We start from the raw sequence: 25,040 nt of genomic DNA, 5'->3' as shown, positions 1-25,040 counted from the left end.
TCTCTGCTCCTAAATTTATTTCCTCCGACAACGAAGGCCACCATTTGCCTTCTTGATAGCCTGCTGCACCTGCAAATCAACTTTTTATGATTCATGCACAAGCACTGCCAAGTCCTTCTGCACGGCCACGTGCTGCACTTGCGAGCCATTTAAATAATAATCTATTTTTCCTTCCCAAGTGGATGACCTCACATTTACCAACATTATACTCCATCTGCCAGACCCATGCCCACTCACTCAACCTATCTATATCTCTGCTGACTCTCGCTTCCTCTACACAATTTGCTTAGTGGTTTCACAATATTTAGATACACTACACTGCCCCCTTCCAGATCATTAATGTATATCATGAAAAGCTGCAGGCCCAGCATCGCCCCCTGCAGCACAAAGCAAGCCACTGATTGCAACTAGAAAAAAAATCTATGTATCTCTATTCTCTGCTTTCTATTGATTAACCAATCCTCTATGCTAAAACATAATCCCCGACTCTATGCATCCTTACGAACAAGACTTTTGTGCAATACCTTATCGAACGTGAACAGCGTGGATTTGAACTTGCTATATCCTCAATGAACTCCAGTAATTTTGTCAAACAGGACCTGCCTTTGCTGCATCTGACTAATAGCAAGGCATCTGAAGCAAACTAGATCTATTTCCTCTTTAATGACAGCTTCAAGCATTTTTCCCAATGACAGATGTTAAACTAACTGGTCTATAGTTACTTTCCTTTTGCCTACATCCTTTTTTGAACAGTTGTGTGACATTCACTGCCTTCCAATCTGCCGTGACTTGACCAGAGTCCACGGAAGTTTGGTAATGTCTCCCACTGAAGCCTCTACTATAACTTCTGCCATTTATTTCAGTACTCTGGGATCTAGGGGACATATATCATTAGACCCACACGTTTGCTCAGCACCACCTCTTCAGTGATAGTAACTGTATCCAGGTGCTTACCTCCTATTGAAATCCATAGCCTATTTTTGGCATGGTAGGTGTTCCTCCACCATGAAGTCAAAGCCTCAGCCATTTCCTCTTTACCAATATCAATTCCCCATTCTCATCCTCCAAGGTCCCTACTTTTACTTTGGCCACCCTTTTCCTCTTTATACAATTATAAAAACATACTGTCCATTTTTAGATTTTGTGCTTAACTTTTTTTCAAAATCTACCTTAACTTTCTTTAATCCTCACTCTGTTGCTTTTTAAAGTTTTCCCACTCTTCTAGTTTCTCACTGCTCTTCTTGAATTTGTACGCAAGAGATTTTAATTTGATGCCCACCCTGACTGTCCTTGCTTTTAATTGGAATATACTTTTGTTAAGCCAAGTGAAAAATCCCTTTGATAAGCTTCCACTGTTCCTCAACCATCCCATCATATAGACTCCATTACCAGTCTACACTGGCCAAATTCTCCCTCATCCCTTTGTAGTTTCCCTTGTTTAGGCATAATACACTGGTCTTAGACCTAACTTTTGCACCCTTCACTTGTACTAAAAGCTCAATCATACAGTGATCACTCTTTCCAAGAGGATCCCTAACTATAAGATCATCTATTTTACCAGTATCATTGCAGAGGACCAGATCCAAGATAGCACATTGCCTTGTAGGTTCAGTAACATGTTCAGTAGCATTCTACGAAATTCTCCATGAGGTTGTCTCTACCAACCTGATTCACCCAATTTATGTGCGTGTTGAAGTCCCCCATGATAACTGCTGTTGTATCTTTGCATGCCTCCAAGATTACTTCGTTTATTGCCTGTGCCACTGTAACGTTATTATTGGGTGATCTATAGACACTCCATTCAATATTCCTTTCCCTTTACTATTCCTAATCCCTACCCAAATGGTTCAATAGTTTGCTCCATAGATTCCCAATCCTTTTCACCCTGCAAGCACATTTCCGTAATGGCTCTAAATCATATCCTTTTGTGCCAAAGATTCATGGACCTAGTTTCAAATACCATGGACATTCACATAAAATGCCCATATACTCATTGTGCTTTTAAAATATGATAATCTTTGCCTCTTTTACACTTGATTTTTATACACTCTACTCTTACTTTTCTCTTTTTAAAACTATGATTTTACTTTATCCCCACTCTTATTTTATCCATTGTTCTCCAATCTGTTAAACCCACCCCACTATTTAAAGCCCAAACCACAGTTCTAGTTATGCAATTTGCCAGGATCCAGGTCCCATCATGGTTCAGATGAAGTCTATCCCCTTTGAATAGTTTCTTCCTTCCCCAGTACTGGTGCCAATTTCCCATGAATTGGAACCCACTTCTCCTACACCAATCCTCAAGCCTCCCATTTAATTCTCTAATGTTCTTGATCCTGTGTCAATTTGCACATGGCTCAGGTAGTAGTATAGAGATTACCACCTTTTTTGGTCCTGAGCCCCTCCAATTTCCCCAATGAGCCTTTTTCCTGGTTCTACCCGTCAGTGGTACCCACATGGATAACGACAACTAGATCTTTCTCCTCACACTGCAAATTCCTTTGCAGGTCAGACAATATGTTCTAAACCCAGGCTCCAGGCAGGCAACACAACCTTTGGGATCTCTAACGCAGTGAAAGACAACTTTGTCTATTCCCCTAACTATACTATCCCCAATTACCATTACATTTCTTTTCTCTCCCCCATCTTGAATGGTTTCCTGAACCATGGTGCCACAGTTGGTTGCTCATTCTTCCTTCAGCCCCCACTGTTATCCACACAGGGAGTAAGAATCTCAGATCCATCAGACAAAATCAAGGGCTGAGGCTCCTCCAGTGCTCACTTGGATACTACTACAAGCCTAACTCGCAGTCACACACTCTTGTCCCTGACCACAGACTGAATTTGAGGCAGCTATTCTAATAGGTGTGACTAACTCCTTAAATAAAATGTCCAGGTACCTCTCCCCCTCCCTGTTGTGTCACAATGTTTGAAGTTCAGATTCCAGGTCATCAATTTCCAGAGTTCCTCCAGCAACCAACATGCTGCAGATATAGTCACCATGAAACACAATGGGGTCCACCAGCTCCCACATCATGCAGCTACAACACATCACTTGATCCTGCATGTCTACTTTATTTAATTAACTGTAATTTGGCCACTTTTATATAACCACTACAAAAAAGCCTCAACTGCTACTCACTTGTGACTCCTTGCTGGAGCCTTGAGCCAAAGCCTTAAGTTCCCACCTACACTGACCACTCACAAACAGCTGCTCCCACAATGGTCACTTCACTCTGTCCCTGCTTTTCTTTTCTTTTCTCCTGCATAAGCACCCTCACTCTGCTGCAAATGTGGCAAGAACCGTGAAATACTCCTTTTTAAACTCTTCTCCCTGACTTGAGTGCCGCTCTCTCTCACTCTTTAAAAAAAAAAAAAAAAAAAATCGGTTGGTCCACTAATATCTCTTGAACGTGGGATTAAACTAAAAATTTGTCTGCTCAAATAAAAGATCCCATCAAGGATAACTACACTGTGCTTCTTTCCCCTTGATCTTTAATACTCACCTACAGCAGCAAATAAGGCCTGGGCTTAATGTCACATCATTCATCAACATTTACAAGTGCTACATGACACATTAAACCAAGTGCAGTGAATCTTTCTCAGTAATGTTCAATTTAAAAAAAAAATTAGATTTCAATCCACAACCATCCGTCTGATGTCCTAGTACTGTGGTCACTACCACTGAAATTTTAAAAGCAGGCTCTTACCTGCACTGCCACATTCTGTTTGCGAGCATGATCCAGGTTCTTGTCCTGATTATTTTTCTTTGGTTCGGACTTTCTTTTATTGCTCTCTCTTTTTACATCCATTTTGTTCGCAATATCATTTCCTTTGTTATAGTCCCATCTTTCCTTCATGGCTTCTTTTTGATGATGATTCCGATTCTGTTCTCTTGGTTTAATATTCTCCTTGAAGGTAACCAGTTTTTCTCCACTTTCTGAACTGTTACTCTGAGTCTTGCCTGATGACAAGACAGATTTTAAACCTTGACCAATCTCCACACTAGGTGGTTCTAAAAAGGGAGGTTCCAGCAAAATCAGGTTATCCTTTGTTTCAGATGACTCTTCATTAGCCATTTCCGGTATGTCAGTTACAAACATCACTTTACCTTCTTCATTTCTGCTCTGGATAAGTCTGGGAAATTAACAAATTGTGAGAAATATGTACATAATCTAAGGGAAAAGGATTAAATTATAATGATGGCTTGTCTACACGAGATTGTATTTAATCATATATAGCGAATCAAAGAGCAATTTAATTTTAACTGACAATGAGGTAAAAAAAAAACAAGTTCCTCTTATAGGAGTCCAGAACAAGGGCAGCAGCAAAATTAAAATTAAGGGTCAATAAAAGAAAGATCATTTCTGGTCATTGTACTGATTTCATTCACTGAGCACTACACAAACTTTGAAAACTACTATCCTGCTACCAATATGAACCACAAGTATTAGAGATTAAAAAGTACCATCAATTTTGTAACAAAAATGGAAAAGCAGATTTAAAAAGTACGAGCCTGTTGATGTGAGACCTACTCCTGCTCATTCTTTTCATGTTATTTCTTCAAAATAACTCATGTGAAATCTGAAACACGTATTCCCAATATAAAAGGTTGGCACATCATCCGAAAATTTCAAAACTGAGACTAATAGATCTTTATTAGGCTATGGTATTAAGGATCAAGAAATTTAGTGTGTAGATAGATCAAGATACAAATTGGCAATCTAATTATTTGAAGGAATAGATTTTATGGGCTAAATGATCTAGCCCTGTCCCTTACCTATCAGTTATAAACTCACTTCAAAGCAATCTCTTTAATAAATTCTCAACCTGAACATTTGAGATACATTTAGACAATTAAAGGGCAATTTCCCTGCATTTCAACATTAGACAGTATATTATTTAAAGTGAGAGCAAGTGTTTTATATTAGATACAAAACATAATTAGAATAGGTTGTTAAAAACAGATAATCTGGAAGTACTCAGCAAGTCAAAAAGCATTTGTAGGGAGTCAAAATTTCAAGTCAAGATTTTTTTCATCAGATTTAAACATTACCGTGTTTTAAATTACAAAGAGGTACTGGTGGAGAGAACATAGGGCATGTGTATTAGGACATAAACCAAAATTGCCATGGTAACAAATACCTTAAAAACCAAGTTAGAGTTTTTTTTGTTCAATTTAATTACTTTTTATTAACCCCACCCAAGTTATTTCAGACTGCCTTTTTCTCTCTTCTTTTTCAAAAGCTTTGAAGTAATTGTTATGACAATATTGGTCTGCACCCTACATTCTATCCATCTCCCCTCCTCTGTGCGACTTAAGATGCATTAAAATTCTGACCTTAACCTTAACTTTCTCTTCACGTGAAAATTGCACAACCTGCTGAGAAGCGTTTTCAGTTTTGTTTCAAGTTTTCTTCCTCCAATTCTTTTTAAATAAATGTGATAATTCACACTCAAGCATATTAAATTTTGCTTCCTACACTAGAATATTAGAGTATTTTGTGGCAAATTATGCACGGTAGCTACTTTTAAAAGATCTGAGCTTCAACATCAAGGACAAATGGGTGACAGATATTTGAGAATTAACCACATCCCACCTTCTGAACTTGAAATTAATTTTAACATTGGAAAAATTGTTGAGATGAAAAGCCACAAGAGAACATAAATGGCAGTGTGTGCATTCTCTTCAAATGAAAGTGGTCCAATGAATCTTTGTCCAGAGAATAACAGCTAATGTGAAGGTTAACAGATGAATTAGCTTTTCACATTTCCAACCTTTGCAGAGTAGTCCAGTGCTACATAACAGCATAATTTAAGGATCATAAAAATTCATTTATATTTAATGCTTGTGCACTAACTAAAAGGTATCTCAAATTTGTATAAATATTGCAACCTATAGTTTTGATGTTAAAGCTGGTGCACATAATTGGTTACTACTTGGCCATTGCAACCATTCTCAGTGGCAGTCCTCAAATTAGGCCTGCATTCCGTTCTGACCAACCGGTCATAACTCAAAATGGAAGTACACTGGAAATTCACTGTATCCATGTTATTATTTGTCAAGTACAACATGGCGGCATCAAGGCCAGCTCTCACAAGAGATTGGCCACCCCTGCCATGGACATTATTTTCCATAGATAGACCCCTATTTTCACCATAAAAGCAGAATTTTAATTTTTTTTTAAAATGTATTTGTTGCATAGGTGGTAAGTTGAGGATTACCTGTAATACATTATCAAATTTTGCCTTCTTCCTTATCCCCCTTCAGATATATAACCATATATAACCATATACAGCACAGAACAGGCCAGTTTGGCCCCACTAGTCCATGCCGGAACAAATCCCCACCCTCCTAGTTCCACTGACCAGCACCTGGTCCATACCCTTCCAATCCTCTCCCCTCCATATAATTATTCAGTCTTTCCTTAAATGTAAATAACGTCCCTCCTTCAACCACCTCCGCCGGAAGCTTATTCCACATCCCAACCACCCTTTGCGTGAAGAAATTTCTCCTCATGTTCCCCTTATAATTTTCCCCTTCAATCTCAAACCATGGCCTCTGGTTTGAATATCCCCCACTCTTAATTGAAAAAGCCTATCCACGTTGACTCTCTCTGTCCCTTTTAAAATCTTGAACACCTCCATCAAATCCCCCCCTCAATCTTCTACGCTCCAGAGAAAAAAGCCCCAGGCTGCTCAACCTTTCTCTGTAACTCAAACCCTGACATCCTGTAAACATTCTCGTGAACCTTCTCTGCACACTCTCTATTTTGTTTATATCCTTCCTATAATTTGGTGACCAAAACTGCACACAGTATTCCAAATTTGGCCTCACCAATGCTTTGTACAATTTCATCATAACATCCCAACTCTTGAATTCAATACTCCGATTTATGAAGGCCAACATTCCAAATGCCTTCTTCACCACTCTATCTACGTGAGTATCAACTTTGAGGGTACTATTTACCATAACTCTTAAATCCCTTTGTTGCTCTGCACTCCTCAATTGTCTACCATTCAATGTATATGACCTATTTAGATTTGCCTTTCCAAAATGCAACACTTCACACTTATCCGTATTAAATTCCATCAGCCATTTTTCAGCCCACTCCTCTAGCTTTCCTATATCTCTTTTTAAGCTACGATAATCTTCCTCACTGTCCACAATACGACCAATCTTTGTATCATCTGCAAACTTACTTATCCAATTCACCACCCCTTCTTCCAGATCGTTTTTATATATATATATATATATATATATATGTAACAAACAATAGTGGACCCAGGACCATCCACAGCCTTCCCTTCATCAATCTTTTTTGTAACCCCCTTGAAAAACTCTACAGGGTTTGTTAAGCATGATCTACCCCTGACAAAACTGTCAACACATTTCTTTAATGCTATAACTACTGTTATCTTTGACCAACAGTAAAAAGCTCTTTAAATGCAGCAAGATCAAAACTGTTCCACACCACATAGATAATATAATTCCACTAGAGTAGTATTGTTTTCATAATCAGTAAACTTAAACCCCCAAGGCCAATGATACACATTGCTATGGCAACAGCTAGCTCACTGCAAGTCAGAGATCAAACTAAGGACCCTTCTGATTTGTAAGGCTCAAACACCATTGGATAAACTTGCTGAGTCATCAGAGAGCAGTTTTTTTTTGTTTTTGAAAAATTGAAAATTAAAATACACACAATTCCAATTCCTTTTCCTTCGTTATAGGTACCATCAGCCAAATGTAATTTGTTCATATAGTGATTTGCAAACCCACATTTCAGTGACAATATACCTGGAATGATTTTCTGCTATCCACTTTCCCAAAGCAAGCAATCGCTGATGGCGTGTCCTTAGTTGCTGCCCTTCCTTGTCTCCCACTATTCCTTGGTGCCCGCTCGAGAAATCCAGATTTCTTTACAAGAATGAAATACATCAACGTATAGAGCATCTTGAATAGATATATTACACAGAACAGAAACCATGATAAAAGAAAAAAGAATTATTGGATTATTACAAATTAATGTAAACAATCATGTTTTTTTGGTCGGGGGCGGGGGAGGGGATTACATCCATACAAGCCGAACAAGGATAAAAAGTTGTTCTTAGCTGTGTGCTTCTATCTTTCCTCATTTTTAAGAGATAATATTTTAATACTTCTGTGTACTCAATCTCTTCAATTTCAGAAAAGCATTGGTGAAATTAATAGTATCAAAACAATGAGGTACAGGAAGAATTATCTACAACTGACATTCAATAATGTTATCTTAAGGGGAGACTGGAAGGGAGAAGGAAACACTGAAACGAGCTTAGTTCCATGTTTTGGAAAACTGAAAATGTGAGATTGGCATTCTACAATGTAGAGATTAATTAAAACTGTGAGAGCTGGAAATTAATTTGATGTCATCAATCTGGAACCAAGACAGACAAATCAAAACACTTTCCAAATGGCTGGAGATCAAACACTGCATAAAAGCACACTTGTACAATCATGCACAAACATCAGAAAGCTGGATCAGAGGGACAAAATATAATTAGCAAAAATTATGGAATATTAACCTCCATTTCAGGTCAGAGGCCATAAAAGTTCTTCAGTTATAAAGAGTGAAACATGCAGATGGTGTGATTGTTGTGAAATCACAAAAGTGCTGGAGGATCCCAGCAGGTCTCACAACATCCATTGGAGGTAAAGATTTATAACTGATGTTCGGGAATTCAGGAACTCAAGGTATAAGTAAAAAGCAGACAGGCACCGGAATTAAAATGATGAAGAGAAGGGATGAATGGGCAGGGGGAAGGAATACACACCATCAGTCAAAAGGATATGACAAGGAAGACAGGAGAAAGGAAATGTGAGAATTGATGGGGGAAGGGGTTGTTTTTGGCTTTGTGAAAACAGCACTTAGACAAGGAAAAATGGGATGTGGGGAACTGTGGTACTAAGTTGATGTTTATATCATCCAGTTGGAGGGTCCCCAAACAGAATATGAGGTATTGTTCCTCCATTTTCCACATGGTCTCAGTCTGGCAGTACATGTGACCATGGATAGATATGCTGGAAAGGAAATGGAGCAGGGAATTGCAATGGGTAGCCACTGGGAGATCCATGCTATTGTGGCGGACAGAGCCAAGGTGTTCAATGAAGGCGATATCCTAGTCTGTTTCCAGTCTTTTTGAAATAGAGGACACTGTATCAGGAGCACCAGATGCAGTCGTTGACCCCACAAATTCACAAGGAAAGTAAAAACACAATGGTGGAGAAACCTAGCAGGTCAAACAGTATCCTTTAAATAGCAAAGATAAAAAAATACATAACCAATGTTTTGGGCTTGAGCCCTTCATCAAGGTATGGAAAATTTCAGCAGGAATCCAACTAAAAGGCCAGAGGTGGTGGCATGGTTGCAAAGGCAGTAAGTAATAGGTAGAGAAGGGAGGAAGGGCACAACAGCGAGCAGAGCGGGGTAGGTAGGTGATTGGAGAGGGAAGGGGGTAGAGGGCTGATGGGGGGGGGGTGGGAAGGGGAAAAGAGAGCAGATTAGCAGAAACTGGAAGTGTCAATGTTAATGTCATCCGGTTGGAGAGTGCCCAGATGGAAAACAGGTGTTGTTCCCCCAATTTAGATTGTCTTAGTGGGATAGTCTAGCAGGCCGTGAACAGACACGTGAGTATCGTAACATGATGCAGAACTGAAATGGTTGGCCACTGAAGGTCTCTGTTACTGGTGCAGACAGAGGAAAGGTGCTTAGCGAAGCAATCTCCCAGTCTGCATCCAGTCTCTTCGAAGTAGAAAGGCCTCAAAGGGAGCATCATATTCAGTAAATCAATCTGTCCATGGCCTCATACACTATCCCACCAAGACCACCCCTAAATTGGATTTTCCGTCTGGGCACTCTCCAGCCAGATAGCATTAACTAACTTTTTAATCAGTTTCTGCTCACCTGCTCTCCTTTCCTTCCCTTTGTCAGCTCTCCACCCTCTTCCTTCTCTATTCACCTAGCCAGTCCTCCTCTTGCTTGCTGCTGCCCCCTCTACCTATTACTTCCTGCCATTGTGACCACATCTCCCCCCTTATCCTTTTAGTTGGACACCTGCCAACATTTTTCCATATCTTAATGCTTAAGCCCAAAACATTGGCTATGTATTTTTATCTTGGCTTTATAAAGGACTTTGTTTGATCTTCTGAGTTGCTCCACCATTGTGTTTTTACTTCAACCACAGTATCTGCAGACTTTTTATGTTTTACTTCACAAGGAAGTGTTGAAAGACTTGGAAAAACTGTTTTGGGGTCCCTGAATGGTGGTGAGGGAGAACGTATGGGCGCAAATGGAGCATCTCCTGTGGTCCAGGGTTAAGTGACAAGGGAGTGATTGGTGAGAAGGGAGGAATGAATGAGGGAGCATTCTCTGCTGAAGGTGGAGGGGAAGATGTATCTGGTGATGGGATCATGTAGTAGATGCATGGAAATGGAGGACAATAGTATGTTAGGATAAAGAGGCTGCCAGAGTGGTAGGTGAGGACAAGGAGAATCCGGTTGTTGTTTTGCATGGGAGGGGGGTCAGGGAAGAAGTACAGGTAATGGAGGACATGCAGATAAGGGCTGAGTGACAATCATAGAGGGGAAGCCACATTTTTTTGAAGGAGGACACCTTGTATGATCTGGAATGGAGAACCTCATCTGTTTGTCCATGGTCTCATGCAATGCCAGACTGAGGCCACCTGCAATTGTCTCTCTTCCCCTCCTCTATAGACAATAGACAATAGGAGCTGGAGTAGGCCCTTCGGCCCGTCGAGCCAGCACCGTCATTTTACAGATCCAGCTCTGCTTTCACAGAGCCAAAAACAGCACTCCTCCACCCATCAATTCTCACCTTTCCTCACTCCTGTTTTCCCCTCCATATCCAATTAATACCTTTTGTCTGTTGGTCCATATTCCTCCCCCTGCTCATTCTTCACTTATCTCCAGCTTTTCAATTCAGGATTGAAGAAGGGCTTAAGCCAGAAATGGTTATAGATCATTACCTCCTATGGATGCTGTTATACCTGCTGAGTTCCTCCAGCTTTTCTGTGATTTTCAGTTATAAAGAACTATGGTTCATCTACATATTAGCATCAAGCTTTGTTCTGATAGATGAATGAAGTAAGTTTGGTTTCAATAATTAATAAGTTGCATACATCTAAGTTTATGAGTGATCTGATGGAAGTATTTTCACAAAACACAAGGATCCAAGTGTGTAGGAATATTAAAATGCTGTATAGGAGCTAAATCAGGAAACAACATTACAAATAAAAATGTAAAATTCTATTCTGCAGAAGATTGACTGCTGCTTCCATTTTATTATGAAAGTGAAGCAAGTTATGGCTACATGAATATTGTTCAGAATTGTTCAGCCAGCACGGAGCACAAGACCCATCTCCATCTCCCCCTCCCCTGGCCAGTTGTCAAGAGCGTGGGAACCTAGGGACCCTCAGTGAGTCAGTAAGGGAAGTGGAAATGTGCAGAGATCACAATGAACCATATACTGAATCACTGGGATTTCTCGGAAATAAAAGGGATAATGGATTATCAAAGTTTAATTGTATAAAGAAAAGCTGCAGTCACACATGCAGCAGCTCTGCATTGCTTAATGTAGTTAAAATATTAGTAAAAGAACAAAATAATCCACAATGGGTGTCTCAGGCCAAATGTGATTAGGCTTTATCAAAAAAAAGTATGTGGATAAAATACAAACGTCATCAGTTCGAATGAATTGATATTGATTAACACACCACAGTCTTCCTCACCACCTCAATCATTAGAATGCTAATTTAGATGAACTTATTAAAAAAATTGTAAAAAAATGTGCAACTTTAAGATAAGGCTACTCGAGCCATTTACAAGCTAGAGTATTTGCTGTCCTTTACAAAGATCAATAAACTATTGGGAAGGAAAATAAAGGAAGCAAACTGAATAAATTTGAAATTCTATAAATGTAATTTTTAAAACTATCTGCCTAGTTCACAAGTGCTACTCCTAGTAGTTATGGGTTCTGATGAAGGTCATGAAAAGTTGTCTCTTTCTGCAAATGCTGTCTGAACTGAGCTGGCTGGCATTTCCTGCTTTTTCACTTCTCTAGATTTCCAGCATCGTCTTTTTTCTCCCCCATTTTCATCAATTGTTGCAAGGTCTTTACCAGAGAAAAATGTCCAAGGCATTTCAGAGATTAAAGGAGAGAGGGGTGGGGATGTGGAGAAAGTACAACAATTCACAAAGATATTAAGAATAATTATCTAAAGCTTGGCCAATAGCGAAAATCTAAATAGGATCTTAAAGGTGAACAGGAAGATGGAAAAAATAGTTAAGTGATGAGTCTATACAGCAGTGCTTATGTAACAGAAAGTGCAACTACCAACAAAGACAAGGAAACACAAACTCCTCAAGAGGTATAAATCAGAGAGAGCTTTTACCAGATGGAGTTAGGCAAGCCCATGAATGGATTTAGAATGGATTTAAACCAGCTAATTAATGTCTGCAAAGATTTAAATAACGGGCAAGCAGGTTTTAAAGTTCAATCACATATAGCAGCACAGTATTAGAAATAGAGAATGGAGGATACCCAAGAAACCTCTAATATTTAAATGTTGAGTTATGAAGACATGTGACACATAGTTTGAGGTACAGATAGAAAGTAACAGTGCAGAAATATGTTATTCATCAGTAACATAGGAGGGTATAAAACAATTAGAAAAACTGAATACACTTGGATCCTCACTTCCTATATCTTTAAATAAATTAACTAACAATCCGGTGGTTAAACATACTTTGAGGATATGGATACAATTTAGTAAGTTTAATGAGATTTTCTCTTTCTAGTCCTATTTTTCTAATTATTTCTTTAAACCTTTGGGTTGGGTATGAGATTGGGCATGTTATAAAGATTTACTTGTTGACAAAGTCTTGCTTCCTTTGAACAATTCAATTAATATGATCTATCAAATGCTCATTTTTTTTATCTGCTGATCAGTGATTTTTTTATGATCTCAATTACATACATTTCCTTAGAGGACTGATAAGAATTTAATTAATTTTTAATTTGTAACCTTTCTATAATGGCTCAATATCTAACATTTATGATATATTGTAGGGAATACGAAAAGCTCGCTCAGATAAAATTTAAAAAGCCTGGGAACAGGACCTACAGCTTTTAATTTCTGAAGAAACTCGGAATACAATTTTCAAATTGGTTAATACCTCTTCTTTATGCACCCGCCGCTCTCTCCTACAATTTAAAGTACTCCATAGGGCTCACAAGTCCAAAGCCAAACTATTTCATTTTTATGCAGATGTATCTCTTTGTTGTGATAAATGCAACAACGGAGATGCTTCATTAATTCATATGTTCTGCTTAGTTAGAATATTGGAATGAAGTATTTCAAACTTTCTCTGCACTTTTTAAAGTTAATTTTAAACCTAATCCCTTAACTGCTTTATTTGGTATTGTCAGAGAGAGTAACATAACTTTAACGGCAACTGAACTGCATGTATTGACTTGTATTTCTCTTATAGCTAAGTAGGTGTTGCTCAGATGGAGGACATTACCCTGCCAAATAATGCTCAACAGCTAAGTGACGTCATGTCATGTTTAAATTTAGAGAAGATTAGCTGCTCAATTTCCAATTTGAATTCAAATTTTTAAACATTGTGGGGACCCTTTTTGAGTTACTTTTATAATCTTTGATTTGTTATGAAGGTAGAACTGTTGATTAATGAGGTAATTTATCATTGATAAGAATTTTGTCTTTTTTTGGCCAAACAGCTTCTTTCTTGGTAGTGGGTTTAGATTTTCCTTTTTTTAATAATAAAATATGAATACAATATAATCTGTTTGATTAAAATCTAGGTACTTTGGATGAAATGATATGATTGAAGTGTAATGTACCTCCTTGACTTTTAACATGTAATCTGTATGTACTCTGCATTTTTGGGTGAGAAATTTCAATGTTAATAAAAATATTGAAAAAGAAAAACTGAATATAGTCATTTTGGATTTTGAGCTATTAAATCAGGAGACATAGTGGGAGGTATTTAATGCAACTTGATAATCAGATTATCAATGAAATTTCATACCATGTTTTTGTGGCTAAAAGAAAATCTAATAACAGCTTAGAGCAAATTGCCTCAAGTCTTTTGAAGACAATTCAAGACATTTGAATCTAGCAGTGAAATTTAGAGTACAATTTCACAACAACACTTGGAGAAATTAATTTTGATATTTTTCATTCAGAGAATGATTTGCTTTACTAGAAGGCAACAAGCTCAAAAACTGATCAAGAGAAATATCAATAAGTAAAATACCTGAATTATCAATGAATTTTGTTTCCTGCTCAAGTTAGTTTTGAGAATGAAATGTGTCATGGCTCATACTGCTTAAAAAAATATACAGTTCTAGACTGGAAAGGTACACTATGAATTAAATATTTGCCAAGGCAGTGGAGTATTTTAATTTAAAAATAGACATCGACTAAGACATGGAATATTTTACTAAAGGTAATATGGAGAGCAAAATCAACTTTTAAAAGAGTAGATAAAATTTGAGAATATTGAAAAGGTATTGGAGGGTGGGGCAACAGAGAAATAGACATTCAAAGAAGCACAGGTGGAGAATCAGCTTCTGTTATGCAAAATACTATCATTTAAATTAAGTCAAAAGAATCATAGTATTACATCTGCAGTTGGAAACTAACTTGATTGTTTTATTCTGTGCTAACCTTTACAAATAATCCATTCAAGTTTTATGCAGAATCTGAGTTTTCAAAAATTGCTGTTTGATTTTACACCTGTACAAAACATTGATAAGGCCAGTGTACACTGTGGAGTGTTGGTCACCTTGCCATAGGAAGGATGACATTAAGCTGGAAATAGTGTACATAAAATGGATGAGGATACTGTCAGGACTGGATGGATAAATTATTAGCAGAGCCTGGAAAAGCTAGGACTATATTCCCTGGAGAATACAAGGCTGGGGGATGATGTTATCAAGCAGGACATAGACAAGTTGAATCATCAGTATTTCCCATCTAGTTTCCCTTGAAACTGGAGGGTATTGATTTACAATGAGGGAAGGGGATGATTTAAAAGGGACTTTCAGGGGCAACTTTTTGCACACAGATGGGGGGGGTGGGGGTCACCAAATAGAATGAACGGCTAAAGGAAACTGTTGAGGATGGTACAATAATAATATTGAAAAATAATTAGGAAAGCACATGGACGTGGGGGTTCAGAGGGACGTGGGGGTTCAGAGGGACGTGGGGGTTCAGAGGGACGTGGGGGTTCAGAGGGACGTGGGGGTTCAGAGGGACGTGGGGGTTCAGAGGGACGTGGGGGTTCAGAGGGACGTGGGGGTTCAGAGGGACGTGGGGGTTCAGAGGGACGTGGGGGTTCAGAGGGACGTGGGGGTTCAGAGGGACGTGGGGGTTCAGAGGGACGTGGGGGTTCAGAGGGACGTGGGGGTTCAGAGGGACGTGGGGGTTCAGAGGGACGTGGGGGTTCAGAGGGACGTGGGGGTTCAGAGGGACGTGGGGGTTCAGAGGGACGTGGGGGTTCAGAGGGACGTGGGGGTTCAGAGGGACGTGGGGGTTCAGAGGGACGTGGGGGTTCAGAGGGACGTGGGGGTTCAGAGGGACGTGGGGGTTCAGAGGGACGTGGGGGTTCAGAGGGACGTGGGGGTTCAGAGGGACGTGGGGGTTCAGAGGGACGTGGGGGTTCAGAGGGACGTGGGGGTTCAGAGGGACGTGGGGGTTCAGAGGGACGTGGGGGTTCAGAGGGACGTGGGGGTTCAGAGGGACGTGGGGGTTCAGAGGGACGTGGGGGTTCAGAGGGACGTGGGGGTTCAGAGGGACGTGGGGGTTCAGAGGGACGTGGGGGTTCAGAGGGACGTGGGGGTTCAGAGGGACGTGGGGGTTCAGAGGGACGTGGGGGTTCAGAGGGACGTGGGGGTTCAGAGGGACGTGGGGGTTCAGAGGGACGTGGGGGTTCAGAGGGACGTGGGGGTTCAGAGGGACGTGGGGGTTCAGAGGGACGTGGGGGTTCAGAGGGACGTGGGGGTTCAGAGGGACGTGGGGGTTCAGAGGGACGTGGGGGTTCAGAGGGACGTGGGGGTTCAGAGGGACGTGGGGGTTCAGAGGGACGTGGGGGTTCAGAGGGACGTGGGGGTTCAGAGGGACGTGGGGGTTCAGAGGGACGTGGGGGTTCAGAGGGACGTGGGGGTTCAGAGGGACGTGGGGGTTCAGAGGGACGTGGGGGTTCAGAGGGACGTGGGGGTTCAGAGGGACGTGGGGGTTCAGAGGGACGTGGGGGTTCAGAGGGACGTGGGGGTTCAGAGGGACGTGGGGGTTCAGAGGGACGTGGGGGTTCAGAGGGACGTGGGGGTTCAGAGGGACGTGGGGGTTCAGAGGGACGTGGGGGTTCAGAGGGACGTGGGGGTTCAGAGGGACGTGGGGGTTCAGAGGGACGTGGGGGTTCAGAGGGACGTGGGGGTTCAGAGGGACGTGGGGGTTCAGAGGGACGTGGGGGTTCAGAGGGACGTGGGGGTTCAGAGGGACGTGGGGGTTCAGAGGGACGTGGGGGTTCAGAGGGACGTGGGGGTTCAGAGGGACGTGGGGGTTCAGAGGGACGTGGGGGTTCAGAGGGACGTGGGGGTTCAGAGGGACGTGGGGGTTCAGAGGGACGTGGGGGTTCAGAGGGACGTGGGGGTTCAGAGGGACGTGGGGGTTCAGAGGGACGTGGGGGTTCAGAGGGACGTGGGGGTTCAGAGGGACGTGGGGGTTCAGAGGGACGTGGGGGTTCAGAGGGACGTGGGGGTTCAGAGGGACGTGGGGGTTCAGAGGGACGTGGGGGTTCAGAGGGACGTGGGGGTTCAGAGGGACGTGGGGGTTCAGAGGGACGTGGGGGTTCAGAGGGACGTGGGGGTTCAGAGGGACGTGGGGGTTCAGAGGGACGTGGGGGTTCAGAGGGACGTGGGGGTTCAGAGGGACGTGGGGGTTCAGAGGGACGTGGGGGTTCAGAGGGACGTGGGGGTTCAGAGGGACGTGGGGGTTCAGAGGGACGTGGGGGTTCAGAGGGACGTGGGGGTTCAGAGGGACGTGGGGGTTCAGAGGGACGTGGGGGTTCAGAGGGACGTGGGGGTTCAGAGGGACGTGGGGGTTCAGAGGGACGTGGGGGTTCAGAGGGACGTGGGGGTTCAGAGGGACGTGGGGGTTCAGAGGGACGTGGGGGTTCAGAGGGACGTGGGGGTTCAGAGGGACGTGGGGGTTCAGAGGGACGTGGGGGTTCAGAGGGACGTGGGGGTTCAGAGGGACGTGGGGGTTCAGAGGGACGTGGGGGTTCAGAGGGACGTGGGGGTTCAGAGGGACGTGGGGGTTCAGAGGGACGTGGGGGTTCAGAGGGACGTGGGGGTTCAGAGGGACGTGGGGGTTCAGAGGGACGTGGGGGTTCAGAGGGACGTGGGGGTTCAGAGGGACGTGGGGGTTCAGAGGGACGTGGGCATAGCACAGGCAACAGAGCTAGTTCAGAAAGGCAACTTAGCAAAAATGAGTTGGGCTAAACGACCTGTATCCATGGGGTACAGTTCCATAACCAATGAAGTGGAATTTTCCTGTATAGCCCAATCACAAAAATTAGATTTCCTTCAGAAGGTCCACATGACAATCAAGTGAAAGTAATTTTCTCACTTCTGGTCTAATTTTTTTTTACCTTAGTGAAGGTCTGAGGGCAAGGAATCCCTGCAATTCAAATTCTTCAGGAAGAGGAGTAGCTACAAGGGGGTTGGGGGTGGGGTGGGGGGGAAGAATAATAATGTAATTAGTATTAAGGAAAACATTACACAAACAGGTAATTACTTATTGTTGAACACACTTGCAGATTTGTCTTTACGCTTCTGATTTATCTTTTTTCTGAGGAGGTCCCTCAATATTGAAAATGGAATGTTTCCACTCCAGTTCTGCGAGTTCTGACATAACTGATAATGTATTATCCACAAACTCTACTGGGGCAGGAGGGCCAGACAGAATGGTCTTACAAACAACAATAAGACTGTGGGTGATCCCACTAAAATATGCAAGATCCTCAGGTGTGTGACAAGGTAGATGTTATAACTAGTAGTCTTGAACAAAGGGGCATAGTTACAAGGAGGCAGTTATTTCAAACTCAGGTATAGGTTTTTCTTCTCGTAGAGCAGTGGTTTCTAACCTTTTTTATGCCCCACACCCCTAAAACATTTTAATATGTTCTCGCACCCCTTAAAGTAATAATTTATATAAGAATAAAGGTGAAGATGACCAAAACAAATTTGTACAATGAATTTTTAATATATAAACAAAAATGAAACATATGGAAAAGAAAAAATATCACAACAAATTAAAAGTTGCATAAACCCTACAAAAAAATTAAATTTTCATCCATGCATGAAATTTCTTTAAAAAATTAAAGAACTAATGTTCATAAGCCAATTTAAATTTAATTACTCTTTTTTTCCTGTTTATTGCTTAAGAGTTTTTCAAAATGTGGCACTTTGTTCCTGGTAGCAATCCGCACATCTACCTGTGCACCCAAACGATTTCTAGATTTTGTCTTGATTGACAAAAGGGCACTAAATCCAGACTCGCATAAGTATGTTGACACGAATGGGATGAGCAAAGTTAGCGCTTTTTCCACAAAGTCTTGGAAACTTGTCCATTGCTGAACACCAATATCGTTCCAAAGTTTTGCTTTCAAACTGCATTTCAAGAACATGATTTGTGCACAGTTCAATAAGATCTTCCTTCAGCTCTTCATCATCCGACGTATTATCCAAATTGAAGGAGTATGGATTTATTTAAAAAATGAAATGTTATCTCGCACCCCTGGTTGGGAAACCCTGTTGTAGTGGAAGGTAAATTTTTAGAATTCTTTATCCTGGATGGCTGTGAAGGCTCGATCAATGGAGCCATTTAAGTCAAATAAATTTTTGAAAGACTGGGAAATTAGATTTTTTGGAACTGCAAAGGCCTGAGGCACATCAACCGTGAATCACATTGAATGGTGGGGCAGGTTGAGGAGTACCTGGTATACTCTTCCTATTTTCTTGTTAAATACAATTCTGAGATTCTCCATGCCATCTTCACTTAGAGAATGGTGAGAGTGGAAGAAGCTGCCAATGGCAGTGGTGGATGCAGGTTCAATTTCAATATTTAAGAAAAACATTGGGTAGGTACATGGATAGAAGGGGTATAAAGAGCTATGGTCTAGGTGAAGGTCGATGGGACTAGGCAGAAAAGACATTGATTAGGTGGGCCAAAAGGCCTGTTTCTGTGCTGTAGCATTCTATGAGTCAAGCAGCATATTTTTGGATAAAGTTACACCATGAATGTTTTCAGGTTTCAACCACCTATTATGATAAACATTTCATATGATTGATAGCCTTAAAGACAAATCTGTCTCTTTCTCAAATCCCTTTCGATGTACAATAAAACCAGTTATCCAGAATTCAAGCAATTGGCACCCTCAAGCAACCAGTTAAAAAATGTGGAAATAGGTTAAAAAAAATACTGAAGTTTAAAAATTGGCGCGCCTCGCTGTTAGCTCACAAATCATGCAATATGCAATCTCAAGCAACCAGGAAATTTATTTATCCGGCATCTATCAATCCCCAGGTGCTGGATACCAGGGGTTTTTCTATATTATTAGACCTCCCTCTTCTGGCTATCCATCCCATGGCATGATGATGGTTCCTTTCAGTCAGCTTGTGCAGTTTAATATGAGGATAACCCACTCCTCAGAAAGGAACAGTGTGTGCATGAATGGATTTAGGTGAGTAGGAGTTGTACAGGTATAGACCCACCCTCTCAACATCCCTCCTGGATCCAGCGGCATGGTGAGGTCCAAGACAGCTGGGGGGGGGGGGGGAAAGTTCTGTAACATTGAATGGCCACCAGACCAAGCTTTGATGCACATTATCAGACCAAATTAATGAACACAAAGAATCCCATCTTCTCATTAAAATTCACATGTATTCAATGTTAAATTCACTATTATTGATCATTTCAAAACCAAAGATTCCTACCATTAAAACTGGACAAATCATCTTCTTGTGGATGAAAACTGTTCAGTAATGATACAATCCAGGGCCAAATGCTGAGGAAAAGAAAATATATATATTGTATAAGAAATTTGAATTCTGAGAGCAACAAACCCCCTTGTGACATGGTCTGATATCACAGCAACAGTAATAATTTCCTGAATGGTGGGAGCTCTAAGAAAGAACAAGCAAAAACTTTGAAGGGGGCTGGGGCAGGAAATTGTTAGATTATCAATGCTAAATGGTTTGCCATCCAGTCTAAGCAGTAAACATGGCCAAATGCAGTGGAGCCCTGATAGAGTATAATAGGATAATGGTTACATAACTGCTCAAATCTCACATGGAAGGGTGCATTAAGTGATCAGACAATTTAAAATGTTAATAGATGACATGTCAAGTTAATAAATGAAAGAAAGTCTATACTTGGGTGAAGGTACCCATAACTTCAATAGCCTTCTTAATGATATGATAAACCAAACAAAAAAGTCTCGATCAATTTTTGATGGTTCTAATTAAACCCCTGTAAGACTTATTTACTTCCCAAGAACAAAAACTAAAAATGTAAAACATATCCAAAGTGCCCTTTATAATACAATCATATGTGGGATCTTTCATTTTCTGTTGCAATAATTACTTTAAACACTACTTTAAAAAAGTATGCATGAAGCACTGAGGTGTTAACAGCTTTTTTGTGGCACTTATTGGGAACCAAAAGCTTCATTTCACGGGGATCTTTCTAAACACAAATGAAGAGTGAGAGAAAACAAGAAACAATGGACCAGTTAGCTGAAATCAGGAGAGAAATAACAACTGGAATCTATCAAGGAAGGAATAATGGGGAACTTAATAATTATGACTGGGTAGAATGACAAGAATTTGTGATCACACAATTAGTTGGAGTTTGGAGTTGAAACAAGCAAGAGTCCAGGGCAAACCAGCTGCCAATCAGAAGGCCTTTGACAGTGCCACACAGGAGATTATTAAATACGAGACTGTGCAGGCTGCGAGAAAGATGCAAAGCTGCTTTGGTGTTTGAAAGATGGAACAAATATTAGTAAAAACAGCAGATTGATCACTTTGGAAGAAAATAGAATGGCAAAATTTTTTTTTTTAATTTTGAAAGATGTTCAGAGGAATCTGTATCCTTGTAGATGAATCAATAAATGTTAATAAGTGTATATAGCAAGAATTGGGAAGGAAAATATTATGTTTGATTTTATATCATAAGGATTTACTGTTACGGGGTATGTTAGAATAGTTATGGGTAAAATAGGTCTTCAGATAGATTGTGAGGGTTTGGTGTAGGCTATACTTCACAAACAGAGTAACACCACAAAAAAATCTCATTTGAAGTGCAAGAGCTTTGCTGAAAATAGTCGTTGAGGCTCCAGCTGGCTTTGCAGAAGCAATGAAGAATGCTGATCTATTGTGTATGGGCAATAAAGTACAAGCTCAGAGATGGTTTTTACAAGCAGAAAGAGGAAAGAAACAGATGATTTCTCTTTTGCAGAGAGTGAGAGTGAGAAGTCAGTTCTACCGTAGCAGTTGAGGCTGCAAAAATGGCAAGCTGGTGGCTTATTGAAAAACCCCATTTTGAAGACGGGTTGTGAGTTCTGAGTTCAGCCTGTTGAAAACCTTTGTAGTCCTTGTAATGCACGTCGAAAGAACCAAAGACTTGTTGATCCAAACCAAAGCTTTTATTAACTAAAAGACTGGAGCATATCACAAGTAGGTCGACTAGTCCAGAATGACCTGGTCTGGCTAGGAGCTATCCTTTAAGACCTGCCAGTAGGTGTGGCTACATTCTCAGCCAATCACAGTCATCCTGCACTACCATCTGTACATATGTACATATACACATTGGTGATAGAATCTGTACTATCACAGTCCTTACAAGAGGAAATGGCTGGCGAGAGTGTTTCTCCTGAAATAAGGGAAACAAGACGACCTCTATGGTGACCTGGAAGAAGAAGTTATCATTTGGAAAACCCATAATGGGACAAGTTTCTTCAGCAAGACACTGAAGTGACTGATTGGAGGAAATCAGTTTGTGTGCATGTCCAATAAGCAACAAATTTCTCTCTGAAATCAACCAGATCCTTCCTGAGCGGTAACAATTTAATAGCCTGGTGAAGATTCATAAATGTTGAATTCTGTGCACAGTTTGAGAATTGCTCGATACCGTGAACTTGGAGAAGTGAAAAGTGAATGATTGGACAGTGAAACAGAGAACTTTTCTGAACATATACACATTACATAGACATGCGCTTAGAATTAGAAGGGGGTTAAGTTAATAGCAATAAGTTTAAGATTGATCTTGTTATTATGTTTAAAGAAAATTAAAAGCAACTTTTGTTTAAGTAAGCATCGTCTTGGTGAATTTCTATTGCTGCTGGGTTTTGGAGTTCTCTGGGCTCGTAACATCACGCACCTTATGCTAATTACTTAGGTTCTTGGTGAGTCTCCATCTGAGATACTGTGAAAAGGTATAGTCTTCCTACAAAGAAAATATTATTACAATTGCGAGAGTACAGATCTATCACCAATGTATATAGTGTATATAGTTACAGTATCTAGACTGTGCTTACAGCGATTGGCTGAGAGCTAAGCCACGCCTACTGTCTGGGCCTTAAAGGGTTGTGTCCCTAGCCAGGTGGGATCATTCCGGACTGTGAAGAGCTCCTGTCTTTTGCTAATAAAAGCCTTGGTTTGGATCAACAAGTCTTTGATTCTTTCGACGAGCTCTACAACAAAGCGTACCAGCTGGATTCCTGTGGTGATGTTTACCATAGGGAGAAACTGAGCCTTTTCCCTACGAGCTCTGGAAAATTGAGTGCTGATCTCTCTGAAACAGTTAACATTATTACACGGTTTGACAGATCCGACATTGCTATTCATCTTGTTTTCACCCTGAAAATAAGAAGTCATTCAGGATAGAAATAAGAAATTTGTTTACTAAAACATAACAAATCTGTAGAATTTTCACCCAAGCTTTTTAAGGAACCAAAGTTAATGTAGTGAGGGCAGATAAGTGGCATTGAGGCAAGAACTAAGCTTTGATCTTATTGATTTGCAAAACAAGCACGAGGGTCTCAAAGGCCAACTTGTGCTTCTATTTCTTACATTATATTTTGTGGGTATCTAAATTGTTGTCCCTACTGCAGAAATTATAGAAGCTGAATACTAACTCACTATCAAATTCCATCCAAAATATTTCATAAATGAAATTAATTATATGCATTAATTCAGAACAGTACTCCAAGTACTTAACTACCAGTAGTATCTGGAATAATATTTAAATAATGCACATTTGAAATGGTGCATTCAATAATTCTATTATCCGAGTATGTCAAGCATGCTAAGAAAATTGTACATCAATTAATAGATGAAGAACAGATATAGTGCTGTTTAAGTATTGCAATCCTTTGGATCATTTGAAATATTTACAATTTTGCTAGATCTGAATACAAAATACTTACTGCTGCCTCTCTTCTAATACCCTCTCCTGAAAGACATTGGGTCGGAGTTTCAGCCAGTCCAATGAAACTTTTACAGCTGGCAATGGGCATTCACCCAAGGCTTCTTTAAGGTTCTCATCCTGTCGTGCACATCTACACATGACTCCAAGAAAAGACACTGGAGAATTGGAGAATAAGTGTTTTTCCAATTAATTTGATAGTTTTTCCTGATCACATGCTATATACAATACAGTATTTTAAAATAATCAGATCTCCACATAAAAATCTGTAATAAATTACTACAAATTGATATATTGTTTCCTTATCCTTCCTTATAGGAAGGATATAAACAGAGTGGAGAGAGTGCAGAGAAGGTTTACCAGAATGTTACCTGGGTTTAAGCATCTAGAGTACAGGGAGAGATTGGACAGATTAGGTCTTTATTCTTTGGAGCGTAGAAGGTTGAGAGGGGATTTGATAGAAGTATTTAAGATTATGAAAGGGATAGACAGAGTGGATGTGGATAGACTATTTCCGTTAAGAGTAGGAAAGATTAAAACAAGAGGACATGAGTTAAGAATTAAGGGGCAGAGGTTTAGAGGTAACATGAGGGGGAACTTCTTTACTCAGAGAGTGGTAGCCGTGTGGAATGGGCTTCCGGGAGAAATGGTGGCGGCGGAGTCAATTGTATTATTTAAGAAAAGGTTGGACAGGTATATAGATGAGAAGAAGATGGAGGGTTATGGGCATTGTGCAGGCAGGTGGGACTAGAGAGGGGTGTTTGGTTCGGTGCGGACTAGAAGGGCCTAATGGCCTGTTTCCGTGCTGTAATTGTTATGTCTTATGTCTAACTCATGACAAAGGTAGAAAAAGTTGCATGCATTTTCTTGACTTCCAAAAGTAAAACCAAATTAGGAATCACTTACTGAAAAGACCCAGGAGTTGTGTCCAACACAGTAGTTCTTCCTGACTATAGCAATGGTCATCTGATTCAGTACTGAAATCTCGCAGATGGTGCAACTCAAAGAGATTAATGACCGTGAGGTGTACAAGTTGCTGAGAACTGAATGCCTTCTGAGGAAGAAGTCTCTGAAAATAACCAAATCTAAATCAGAATTATGACTGCTACATACAACTCTAGAAAATATGAGTAGGGTCTTCAGGTCAACAAGTATGATAAAAGGAAAACCAAAATAGACGCACAAAAGAAAACCTCATATTAAAACATTATTTTCCTGCTATCAAACTAAATAAGAAAAAAGGGGAAATTGAATGCCAGCAACTTTAAAAATTACCATCTTCCTGGGATACAAAAATTAAAAATATACTGTACTCTTCCAAACAAATAAAATTCAGTGTCACAACTTTTTTATTGCAAAATTTACCTCTTGGTAAATACCCATTTCAAGCTAAATCATTACCAGTCGGAGATGGTAAAATGGAAACTAGGTCAACTTTTAGCTGAAAGCCTCAATTCCAGTGGCTG

General features: G+C 40.6%; 1 protein-coding gene across 4 annotated transcripts in view; it reads right to left on the bottom strand.

The window, feature by feature from the left end:
- smg7 (SMG7 nonsense mediated mRNA decay factor) overlaps window positions 1-25,040 on the bottom strand; it is a 136,842-nt gene that overhangs the window by 65,470 nt on the left and 46,332 nt on the right. For 3 of the 4 annotated variants that reach the window (XM_069938203.1, XM_069938206.1, XM_069938204.1), the window contains exons 9-14: window positions 24,481-24,643; window positions 23,576-23,732; window positions 20,082-20,152; window positions 17,735-17,795; window positions 7,802-7,921; window positions 3,711-4,137 (exon numbers count right to left, since the gene is read on the bottom strand). In XM_069938203.1, coding sequence (XP_069794304.1) covers window positions 3,711-4,137; window positions 7,802-7,921; window positions 17,735-17,795; window positions 20,082-20,152; window positions 23,576-23,732; window positions 24,481-24,643 — 999 coding nt within the window. The remainder of the gene's footprint in view (window positions 1-3,710; window positions 4,138-7,801; window positions 7,922-17,734; window positions 17,796-20,081; window positions 20,153-23,575; window positions 23,733-24,480; window positions 24,644-25,040) is intronic. The other variant, XM_069938205.1, reaches the window with a different exon arrangement.

Source organism: Narcine bancroftii, chromosome 5 (assembly GCF_036971445.1).
Source record: "Narcine bancroftii isolate sNarBan1 chromosome 5, sNarBan1.hap1, whole genome shotgun sequence".
In the NCBI taxonomy this organism is placed as follows: domain Eukaryota; kingdom Metazoa; phylum Chordata; class Chondrichthyes; order Torpediniformes; family Narcinidae; genus Narcine; species Narcine bancroftii.
The sequence above is the reverse complement of the archived record's forward strand: the minus strand, read 5'-3'. Positions and strand labels throughout refer to the sequence as shown.